The sequence below is a fragment of the Eschscholzia californica genome, unplaced genomic scaffold (genome assembly GCF_041429995.1).
Source record: "Eschscholzia californica isolate CP2 unplaced genomic scaffold, dmEscCali1.0.p SCAF_2, whole genome shotgun sequence".
Lineage (NCBI taxonomy): Eukaryota > Viridiplantae > Streptophyta > Magnoliopsida > Ranunculales > Papaveraceae > Eschscholzia > Eschscholzia californica.
The window spans coordinates 56,783,717-56,795,767 of NW_028238309.1; the positions used below are offsets into that span (position 1 = coordinate 56,783,717).

A 12,051-nucleotide genomic window follows, 5' to 3' on the forward strand; every position below is an offset into this window, starting at 1 on the left:
GGCCCCCTTTTTTTCGTAAATTCAAATATGGCCCCCTTTTTTGAGGTAAATGTCCTGAATACCCTTCTTATCAATATTTTTTCAACATATAAAAAAAAAAAAAAAACTTGAATTCCACCTCACTTCCTACTCCCCCACACATATCTCTCCACATCATCTCTCTCTCTCCACCTCTTTCTCTCTCTCCAGCTCACCTCTTTCTCTCTCTCCAACTCATCTCTCTCTCTCTCTCCAAGTCACACCTTCTTCTCCGACGGAGGTCGCCGGCCGGAAAATTTTCCGGCCGGCGACCTTAAAAAAAAAAAAAAAAATTTTTTACCTCTTCTCTCTCTCTCTCTAGAAACTCCGGCGAAGGGGAAACCCCTTCGCCGGAGAAGGTCTGTTCTTGAACAGACCTTCGTGGTCTGTTCAAGAACAGACCTTCGTGGTCTGTTCAAGAACAGACCTTCGTGGTCTGTTCAAGAACAGACCTTCCATGGTCTGTTCAAGAACAGACCTTCCATGGTCTGTTCAAGAACAGACCTTCCATGGTCTGTTCAAGAACAGACCTCAAGGTCTGTTCAAACGAACAGACCTCAAGGTCTGTTCAAAAACGAACAGACCTCAAGGTCTGTTCAAACGAACAGACCTCAAGGTCTGTTCAAAAACGAACAGACCTCAAGGTCTGTTCAAACGAACAGACCTCAAGGTCTGTTAAAAAACGAACAGACCTCAAGGTCTGTTCGTTTGAACAGACCTCAAGATCTGTTCACGAACAGACCAGATCTGTTCGTGAACAGATCTGGTCTGTTCGTGAACAGACCTTCAAGGTCTGTTCTCCGGCGAAGGGGAAACCCCTTCGCCGGAGTTTCTAGAGAGAGAGAGAAGAGGTAAATTTTTTTTTTTTTTTTTTTTTAAGGTCGCCGGCCGGAAAATTTTCCGGCCGGCGACCTTCGTCGGAGAAGAAGGAGTGACTTGGAGAGAGAGAGAGAGATGAGTTGGAGAGAGAGAGAGAGATGAGTTGGAGAGAGAGAGAGAGATGAGTTGGAGAGAGAGAGAGAGATGAGTTGGAGAGAGAGAGAGGTGAGTTGGAGAGAGGTGACGTGGAGAGAGATGAGTGGTGGAGAAGGAAGTGAGGTGGAATTTAGGTTTTGTTTTTTATTTTATTTTGAAAATACATAAATCAGAGGGGTAGTTATGACATTTGTCTGAAAATAGGGGGCCAAATTTGAATTTACGAAAAAAGGGGGCCATAAAGGAAGCTGGTCACAAAGTAGGGGGCCATATAGGAATTAACTCTTATTATTATTTGGTAAAAGGTGAAAATAACTTATGTCATGATATGTCTTTTAGTATATAAGTTTTTTTTGTTGAAGATTTACCATATAAGTTAGGAAATCCATTTAAGAAATTGAGAGATTCAGTTTTATTAATTATTGAGAGATTCAGCTTTATTAATAATTGAGATATTCAAAATTGAAATGATACATGTTGTAGAAAATGAATTTATGAGTGAATCCTAAGAGCAAAAGAGATATAGTATTCGTATTATATAAATGTCACATAACTGTAAAAGTCCTTGAAGCTCAATCTCAAAAACAAAATAAGAATGAGATTTCATACCAGATGTTCAAAGTTATAGGCTGCCAGAGTGGAGTAAGTGAGATCTCCCACATTGTAGATGAAATACGAAATGTCATACCTTTTTGTTTTTTTGACATGGGTCCAAAAGTTACTACGTTCAATATAATTTGGATACATGGTGAATAAATATATGAATTAGTTCTTCCACGGTAAACTGTAATAGCACAAGTGACACCTCTGTTACATTGGCGTAATTTTTATTCATTCCAAGAATTATCGTTTAATATGATTTGGCTACATCATGAATAAATACCTTTATGAAACATTAAAATCGTCATTAATATAATATTACAAGTAAAAAAATTTAACAATTTAGGATTTTAGTCACCACAATAGCAGCTCTTTCTCTATCGCTCGCTTAAAGATGACCCCTTACTTTCTCTAGTTTTATTCATTCTCTTTCTCGTTCTTTGTTCATTCCAATCGATTTCATACCGATTAAAAAGAAGAAAAAAAAATAGCCGAGAGCTTTAATATGAGAAAATAAAATTAGTTTCTATAAATTTTATTTTATATCTTTTAGTGTAGAGGGGATTTTGATGGAGTAGAACAGATGGAGTGAAGATAAAGATCGATAAACGATAGCCGAGAGCTTTGTTCATGAAACCCTACTGTTGAAATTGTTCCCCTTCGTCGTCCAGCTAAGGGGAACGTAGAGAGAAAAGAAAAAAAGGAAGAGAAAGAAATGAATTATTATTTTTTTAAGTTTGAAAGTCGCCGGAAAATTTGGCCGAACGATGATCTTTGTCGGAGAAGATGATGAGGTGGCGAGAGAGATGAAATGGAGGAGAGAGGGATATATGAGGTGGCTTTTATGTTTTAGAAGTTTTGATAATTAATTCCATTTTGGCACCAAGGATACTTTTGGAAAATGTTGAATTTTTCTTGGCCCTTGGGGGTCAAAAATCGAATGGTCATATACTTGTGGGGGCTAAAATGGTGAATTGATCACAAATGAGGGGCAAAAACAGATTTCACCCATATATATCATGTAGTAAAGGGAAAGCATTACCCGTGTGTGTGCAGGCATGGACAGTTCTATCAAACTCGTAATCTCAACCTTTGAAATAAGTTCAGGAGGTATAATCTTAGCCATTGAAGAGGATTTGAAGATAAATTTGGGAGTTATAAACTCAAGCCCTTTATTTGATAAATTTTAGAGGTGTAATCTTAGCCATTCAAAGAGGGTTTGAAAATAAGTTTGAGAGATATAATCTCAACTTTTGGAGATAAATTTGGGAGGTGTAAATCCAGGATCGTGGCTGACAATTATGAGCCTAGTGTTGAACTTCAACCAGGGCCTTTGTATCGTAAATACGGAAGGTAATTTTTATTTCGTACAAACGAAGTAATTAACACAAATTTTAAAATAATTTAGGAATAAAAATTATATTATATCATCGACGAATCCAACTCAATGAGTAATGTTTCTCTACGGTTCACCTAACATTATCTGAAATAAAACTTCTGTAGTTTGTATAGTTATTTTTTTTTTTAAATTAGGCTTTCAACTTTATCTTCTCACACGATCTAAAATTAAGGTTTATAGAGATAGATTTGATATAGAAAAAGACACAAATTAGATAAAGAGAAAAGAAGAGAGAGCCTTGTGAGAAAGAGAGACAGAAGAAATTGAGAGAGAAAAGAAAGTATGAGATTTAGTGTATTAGCTAAGAGGCTCTAATGTATTAGTTAATATGAAAATTAGAGTAGTAAAACAAAAAATCAATAAATACAGGCAGAGTAGAGATTCGAAATTGAGCTAACATGCATGCAATGTTCGACTTTTATAAAAAAAAATGTAATGCTACCAAGAGGTTCTAAACCCTTGACCAGCTAAGCTACTAAAAAACTCTTTTGTCTATTTTAAAAACGTTTATTATTTGTGGTGGGGACCCGGTGCCGGCGCATATACCTCATGATGTAGAACGCAGCGGAATTAAAAGAAGATAATAAAAGTAAACGAAAAACGATAAAATAACGAATAAATAACTATAAACTTGATTAAACTCAATTGGTTTTTCTCTTCAACATGAATAATAAAGACAGACTGGACATCCTTTTATAGGATATTGGACTTTCCTAGATAGACTCAAACTGGACTTTCCTAAATAATAGAAATACTGAAATAATGCAACTTCCTAAACCTAGATTCATTATGAATCTTACTAAACTAGGACTGTTTCTAAACTAATCAATATGGCCGGTTGGCCTACGTGGTCGTTAGGTCCACGGTAAAAAGTATCCACGCCGGGTGCCCCTGCATCAGCTTCCCCTTCTCCCACGAGGTTCGTCCCGAACCGTTTCGATGACAAAAATAATGTGAGCCGCCGCCCGTATACACTGAATTCCGCAATGACGATCCGTAATTCCCACTTTGCACGAACGGTGTACGAAATCCGAAGGCTAGAGAAAGGGACCAAGTCACCAACGATAAACTGAAACCCATGATGCGAAGATTTGCACAAAATTGATAGTAGTGAATTAACGTCCACTAAATTTCGAAATCTTCCAGCATCTTGTAGTTTGACGTATAAGAATGCAAATACCATATTGTTCTCCAAAAAAAAAAACTTTAAATTTCTTCTGATGTATGACATTGTTTGCTTCTTCCTTTTTATTAACTCTGACTAACTTTCCACGTTCATCTTCATGAAGTCTATAGACCATAACCAACAAGTTGCGGTCCCTTGTTATAGCTATCTTGCCGAAATCTAACGGAATAAACACAATGGGTCGATTGCTCGAGTAATTAGAGAGGACTTGTGCCTTCTTGGTAGGAATGGTGTTGTACCTAGGAATCAACGCAATCATAACATCTTCAGCCGCTTCCAACCCTAGAGACAGAGGGGTGACAACCAACAATGATAAGTCCTGAACCGTCTCAATACCCTCAACACTCACAATAGCAGCGTAGACAACAACAATATAAGCCACCAATTCATCAAGGTAGATGCGTGTGCAAAGCCCTTGTCCTTCAAAGAAATCCGGCAAAAGGAATCGATCTTTCAAAGTCCCAGTCGATCCACCAACAAGAACAACACCAGGAAAAACTATTTTGGCATCACTCAAACACTTCCCAATTGGCTTCATAAACTCTTTAAATAAATTCATATTAATAACTTTGAAACTAGCATTGGTAAGGGTGGAGTAAAAAACAATACCTTCAAACAGGGAATCAGTTTCCTTATCTTCAACTACTTTTTCAATGTCACCTTCTTCTTCCTTCGTCGTTTCCTTAGTTAATTTGTTAACCGCGGTGTCGTAGATGTTTCTAGAAATCTCTCCATTCTTCATCTCAAACTGTGCAAACTTAGTAGGCGAAACATCAATAAATTTTCCTACACCTTGGAATGCAAATTTCTGTTTCGCGTGTTGACGCTTCTCAATTTTCCTTACAACACGGTTGCTTTTATTTGCTTCCTCAACAACAGCTTCTTTCTTAGTGGAAGTACTTTTCTTCTTACGTCCAATATCAAGACCATAATGTTGGAGATACCATTGCTTGAATGGAGCATCAACCTGAACAATGGCACTCTTTACTAGAGTTTGAGTTCGAACCAACTCGTTGTTAGATACGTTATATACTACATCAAGGATATGAGATTTTCCAGTAACAGTTTCACTTCCCCATGAGTAATTTCCTGTATCTAATCTAAGGGCTCTCCTTTTAATGTTTCCTCCACGAACCCTAACCCTTCGAACTGTGTTGGAGCTTGAAAGCTTTGTGTTTGCTGGTTGTCTTCCAAGCTTGTACTTTTGCTTCTTCCTCCAACCCGTCGTCCTGCCTCCAGTTGCACGTCTCTTGTGCATAGACTCTCGTGAAATACCCATGATTGACCAATCAGGACCAGAATGACTATTCAAATCAAAGAGGGTATAGTCATCTCCAGGATGTCTAACAGCAGGTGTGACTGATTTTATGTCTGGTCGAGCAGCCATTGATTGAAACCCGGATGAAATTGAAGGTTGTTGGATAATAGATGAAATTGATGGTGGAGATAGAGGAAGAAGGGAAGGAGAAATTGATTGGAAATTAGGGTTATTGATATTGTCGGTGAGGGGAATATTGTTCCCTAAGAAAGTAGAGACAGAAGAATCGGGATCTCGGTTATGACCTTCTAAGAAAAACAAAACTTCTTCTGTAGCGGAAGTTGTGATTTCACAAAAAGTTTGAACCAAGATTTTGTTTTGATCTTCTAGATTATCCCTATAAAATCGGAAATTATCTTCTTTAATATCATCGGAGTATGGTTCTTCAACATCGAACTCATATTTTTCTATTTTCATGCCATGTCTTTGTTGAATATATGTTACTTCTTCATGGTTTGGAGACATAATAAGCGGGGAATACGATGGTGAATACGGTGGTAAATCCGGTGAAGAACAAGGTGGTGGTGTATAATAAGAGTACGGTGGTGGTGGTGTTTCCAAGGATGGTGTCGGGTAATAATAAGATAAAGGTGATGGTGTATAACACACGGGTGGTGGTGGTGACGGTTGGTACTGAGAAGGAGAAGGTTGTGGTGTATAATTAGAGTACGGAGGTGGTGGTGGTGGTGTTGGTTCGGTTTTGGTCGGATAATAAAAAGACTGACGTGATGGTGTAGAAAACACTTGTGGTGGTGACGGTTGGCATTGACAAGGAGACGGTTGTGGTAGGTTTTCTTGTACCGGTTCTCCCGGATTCCAATGATAGTTGTACGAGTCTCTATTCGCATATAAACATGATGAGCATGAGCATCGATTCGGTATCTCTTGATGAGTATAATCTGGTTGATTATAATCTTCTTGAGGGGTAGAATATGATCGATACTGATTTAACTGGTCTGGAAAAAAAATTCCAGAATCATTCACCCAAAACTTTGGTGGCTCTGAATACCACATGATGTAGAACGCAGCGGAATTAAAAGAAGATAATAAAAGTAAACGAAAAACGATAAAATAACGAATAAATAACTATAAACTTGATTAAACTCAATTGGTTTTTCTCTTCAACATGAATAATAAAGACAGACTGGACATCCTTTTATAGGATATTGGACTTTCCTAGATAGACTCAAACTGGACTTTCCTAAATAATAGAAATACTGAAATAATGCAACTTCCTAAACCTAGATTCATTATGAATCTTACTAAACTAGGATTGTTTCTAAACTAATCAATATGGCCGGTTGGCCTACGTGGTCGTTAGGTCAACGGTAAAAAGTATCCACGCCGGGTGCCCCTGCATCACCTCACCCTCTATCCACAGGTGTAATTTTAGTCATTGAACGAGGGTTTATAGATAACGACTCTGATGTCAAGATCCTAGTATTTTCCTCCGGCTAAAAAAGAGTTTGATTTAATATTGGGAGATTTTACTGGTTCTCCGAGTAAAATAGAATTCCTTAAATTTTTATAAAACTTTGGGAAATATGGATTTTAGTTGCTATTTCTATTTATCTCTCAACCGACTTATTAATATAGCTGCCTTCTTAATACATGAATATAAATCTAAAGAAGAGAAATAACATTGCTTTCTGCACAATTCTCTTCTACTTTTCGTTCATCGGATCTTCATGGAGACTCTTCACCCTGCTCTTGTAGAGGAAATTGTTAGTCGTATTCCTCCACAATGTATTTCAGAGGCTAAATTTGTGTGCAAAACATGGGAAGATATTCTTCGTCGTCGTAACAAACTTGGTATTTTGTTTTCGTTTGGATTGGAGCAGAGCAGTTACACTAGTGTTAATATGTTTTATCAGAGTAGAAGCAGTGTTCAACTTTATTACGGAGATTTCGATGATATTAAAAGTATAGGCTGGGAGAAATACTCTTATACAAGGGATACTGTAAAGATAGATCACCCTCCCATAGGTAAGTACGAATTCTCAATTACATTGGTCGGTTCGTGTAATGGTTTGGTTTGTTAAACGATACCCCACCACGATCTCCTTGATCCTGTCCAAGTATGTAATCCCTATACAGGCGAATACGTCAATCTTCCACGCCTGTTGATCAAACATCGAGGAGGCTCAATAGTTAGTGGATTCGGTTACCTACGTTCAACTAATGAGTACAAAGTTTTAAGAATTTACTACGCCTCCAGCACTCGAAATAACATAGTTGGATTTGTCCAAGTTTACACTCTCGGTGATCGTCGTGGGTGGAGAGAAATAGGAACCATAGATTACCAGGTGCACGATACGACTGGGTTTGCGAATGAATCAATTTACTTTGTTTCGGTAAAACGGGAAGGCATTTTGGACATTTTGGGCGTTGTATCATTCAGTTTGGCGAAAGAAGAGTTTAGGTTGCTACCGTCACCACCTTGCATCAGTAAAACTGACACGGTTGAATTTGATATCAGTATATTGGGAGGGGATTTGTATTGTCTCAACTCAAACCTATACAAGTTTGTTGAATTATGGTCTTTCAAGAAGAAAGAAGAGTGTGACGACGATTCTTGGAATTGGAATAAGGAGTTCAACATGGAATGGCCACAGGGGAGCGACGGGAAAACCTACATTGCCATGCTCCAGCTATTTGGTATGACCAAGAGCAACGAAATATTGTACACGTATGATGGTCTTTATTCTTATGACCCAAAAACTAGAACCAGTAAATTACTCATAAAAGAAGATAGGACACTAGAATATCTTGAAGAAATTCCTCACATAAACACGACCGTGTCGTTGAAAGAGATGGGAGAAAGGTCAAAGATGAGAAGAAGAAAAATAGTTAAGAGTAATGTTGGACAAGCACAACCATGAGATTACATCCATATATCACTGGCCAGGATATGGTTTTTGACGAATAAAAAAGAACCTATATAGTACAGTATATACTAAGTAGAGAGCTATGGTTTTTGAAGAAAAAGGAAGGATTTTGGAGTTGGAATAAGGAACTCAACATGGAATAGCCACGTAATCCCTATTACGTTATGGAACCCGAGCTATTAGGTTTGACGAAGAGCAACGTTACTCTTACAAAAAGATACGACACTGAAATACTTTGAACCAATCCCTCACATGAACACGAATGTGTCACTGAAAGAGATGGGAGTAAGGTCAAAGATGAGAAGGAAAAGAAACAAGAAGAAAAATATAGTTGAGAACTTGAGAGTGATTTTTGACAGGCACATCTATGAGTTTACTTGCACCATTCATTTTGCTTTCTTTCTGAAAATCATACAAAATTGTTCAATAAAATTAGAATTTTAACACAATTATCTATTCAAACATCAACTGTAATGGTTTTTATGACATGAGATAATTTGAAGAACACCAAATCTCCTCAAATCCATATTCTGCTGCCTTTCCATTCAAATATTTACTTGGACAAAGTTTGTGAATGCGTCAGTTCGGGAAAAACCTTGGTATTTGGTAGCATCTCCCAATCAATTGGATCGCAACCATCCTGACAATAAGAAAATATATCTCTTTTAAACTTACTCGCTTCCCACATCGACACCTCTTTGCTTCAGGAACTCTTTAGCTTCCAAAACATCCTGGATGATAAAATATTTAATTCTAAGTGCTGTCGAAAATACATCTAGTTTTAATATTACTTCAAAAACCATGCAGAAAGGAAAGTCTAAAGATGTAAACGGGCCAATTGGTATGAATCTGGATGGTTAAAAAACTAATACGGTCTCGGATCAAGGCCTACATATAATAGGCCAAGGATCAAACCTGCTTCCATGTTACCAACAAAAAGACACATTTTAGGCTCAAAGCGCCCCTCCTGAAGGGGCACGCGATAATAGTTCCACATGGACAAAGCGCAAATTTTGTGACCAAGTATATAATATCTCTGATATCGTCACTCATTCCCAATTGGTTGAGAGTCGTCTGTTCACAAACTAAATAAGACAGATACTAGGAAGCACTAAAGAGATCAGGTGATTCGAGTTAATGATGCAAAGTTGCAAGTGAGATGAGAGATTAAGTACTAAAGTAATTTGCAGGGACTCATTGAATCATTAGATTTGCAGGGAAACAGGAGTGATTTCGTGTAAGAGGGTGTAAAGAGTTGAATGTACAGTCAAAGCACAGAAGAGGAATGGGGGAGAACGATAAAAAATAATTGGAAATCTAGTAAAATTGAAATTTTGATAAATATGAAAGATGGTTTGATACAGATGCAAATCCAAATTTCTTTGCATATCGGTTTCGGTTTGCAGAAGCTAAAACTATGGCCTAAAGGGATCTCACAAGAACTAAAGCCATGACAACTGGCCCTAAAGGAGAAGATAGTGAATGGAGTAGTGAAAGGAAACCAAGAAATGGGTTATCCATATAGTGAAATATGAGAACAAGGAATTCTTAAAATGGAAGGAAAAAAACTAGTCCACCCACATGATGATCTAGCCCGCCAGTGGCTTGGGACTCAAAAAGCTAGTATTGAAACAAAACAAGTACAATTTGTTAAAAAAGAAAAAGAATTATATAAACTCAAAGAGATTAGATACGATTTAAAGGTGAAACAAAGATGCAAGTGATCACCTTTTGAAGCAAGACAGCTTCTTGAGGACACGTTCGGAATTGCATCAATCCAATTCCAACCATAAGAAGACCGTAACATCCAAGCGATACGATTAAGTAGATCGGAAGCTGAAAAAGGGAAAACATGTTCGTACATAAAGCATTGTCATGGAAGAAAGGAGCAAAACTGACAAAATTTAAGCAGGGATAGAACACTAACCAACCAAGTATAGCTACGCGGAACCACAGAAGTTTCCAAAAGACCAATCCAAAAGGCAAAAATGGCCACAAGCAATGTTAAAATCTTTATAATATGTTTCATTTGAACTACAATGAATTGTATCTGATTCAAAGACAGAAAAACAAAGCAATATGAGAAGATATACTTTACTATCTACCTGCGCAAAAGACATAAAACAAATACGAACACAATCAGTGATTAGCAATAAAATCATGCCAATGGGTCGAATTGCTCGATGTAATCCTACAAATGAGTTATTAAAGAGACATAATATTTGATATCACATTCTCCTAGAATCTGATGAAGAATGGCTTTCAAGTCTCATCCCAATTGTGGTTTAGGTCTTATATGGGGTAAAATCAAAAAATCCCAAACCTAACCCTTTTATTCTTATGCAAATCTAGACTTAAATCAATGATGAAATTCTTACTTTGACCTAAAAAACTAGGAAACTTTCTGTACACACCATTTATACATAAATCAATCTGAGTTAGTTGATTTTCTTCTTCCTTACAAGTAAACTAACATCAATAATTAACATTTGTGTGAAAACCGAAAGGATTTGTGTAAGGAAACCCTAGAAAAACAAATTAAAATTTAAAACTTTACCTCTGAATGGAAGAATAGTTCGTCAGATCACCTGTGGAAGGAGAGAGAGAGAGAGAGAGACTTGGAAAGAATTGTTTTGGGCCTTAATATTGATGCATTAGCAGACTAGAGGGAAGAATGGGGCCGTGGACTGGGTTGAGCTCGGTGGTTTGGTGTCCGGATACCAACATTTTTTTCAAAAAAGTTAGACTATTTCTTTTTGGCCAGCGCTTTGGGGAAAGCTAAATAGTTTCCGGGGTGTGAAATTTTAAAGGGAATATGTATAATCTTAGAGATTTTCCGGGGAAATAAATTTTAAGGGGAAATAAAAAAAAAACACTCCACCTCACCTCAATCTATCTCCACCTCACCTCACTCTATCTCCACCTCACCTCTTTGTCTTCTCCGATTTGGTCGCCGGCCGGAAAATTTTCCGGCCGGCGACCTAATCGGAGAAGATAGAGGTGAGGTGGAGAGAGAGAGAGGTGAGGTGGAGAAATTATTTTGCTTTCCCCTAAATAAAATTGTCAAACAAATTTGACCAATTTTTGACCAAGTCTTCACACCCCGGAAACTTTTTAGCTTTCCCCAAAGCGCTGGCCTTCTTTTTTTGTTGTTGTTGAAAGACACTATTAGAGCATCTCGAACATGGGCCGATTTAAGCCCAAAATTTGAATTTGGGTTTGAGTCAACCGTCCAACGCCAATCGCTTGGGGCAGAGCTGGGGGGTCGAACCCTTCAACCGACCCAACAGATTGGGTTGGATGAAGGTCGGGAGACCCCAACAGTCATGTGTTGGGGGCCAAATCTAGTCGTTGGAGGAAATCCAACGGCTAGAATTATTATTATGTTTTTTTTTTTAAATGTATATAGTTTTTAGTTTAATTTTTTTAAATCTAATTAGATTTTATTCTAATAAGTTTTTTTAATCTAATTATTATTTTTAAAATTTCATTAGTTTTTATTTTTTATAAAAAAAAGTTATTTCCAAAATAGTTCAAGCAGGTGTTTCAGACATACAAAAAATCACACATCCACAAAAAATCTATACATAAGTTTTCCACATGCACAAATTTTAGACTTAAGCACAGGCTGGTATTGGAGCTCAATTTTCGAGGCTGAGTTGAGGTT

General features: G+C 37.4%; 1 protein-coding gene and 2 pseudogenes across 2 annotated transcripts; 1 reads left to right on the plus strand and 2 right to left on the minus strand.

Annotated features, from left to right (window-relative positions):
• Positions 1–4,902: 4,902 nt before the first annotated feature.
• Positions 4,903–5,961, minus strand: LOC147559361 (small ribosomal subunit protein eS8 pseudogene; annotated as a pseudogene).
• Positions 5,962–7,184: 1,223 nt separating this feature from the next.
• On the plus strand, positions 7,185–8,443 carry LOC147559362 (F-box protein At3g07870-like; annotated as a pseudogene).
• A 290-nt stretch (positions 8,444–8,733) lies between these two features.
• Positions 8,734–11,061, minus strand: LOC147559363 (dolichol-phosphate mannose synthase subunit 3-like). Of its 2 annotated transcripts, none has more exons than XM_086661261.1 (4): positions 10,942–11,061; positions 10,312–10,434; positions 10,113–10,220; positions 8,734–9,024 (listed from the first exon to the last, which is right to left on the minus strand). In XM_086661261.1, exons 2-4 carry the CDS (start codon positions 10,411–10,413, stop codon positions 8,938–8,940), a joined length of 297 nt encoding a protein of 98 aa, XP_086517387.1. In that variant the 5' UTR covers positions 10,414–10,434; positions 10,942–11,061; the 3' UTR covers positions 8,734–8,937. The 2 variants fall into 2 exon arrangements, with proteins under 2 accessions (XP_086517387.1, XP_086517388.1); XM_086661262.1 differs by having other exon boundaries at positions 8,734–9,115.
• Between the last annotated feature and the right edge of the window lie 990 nt (positions 11,062–12,051).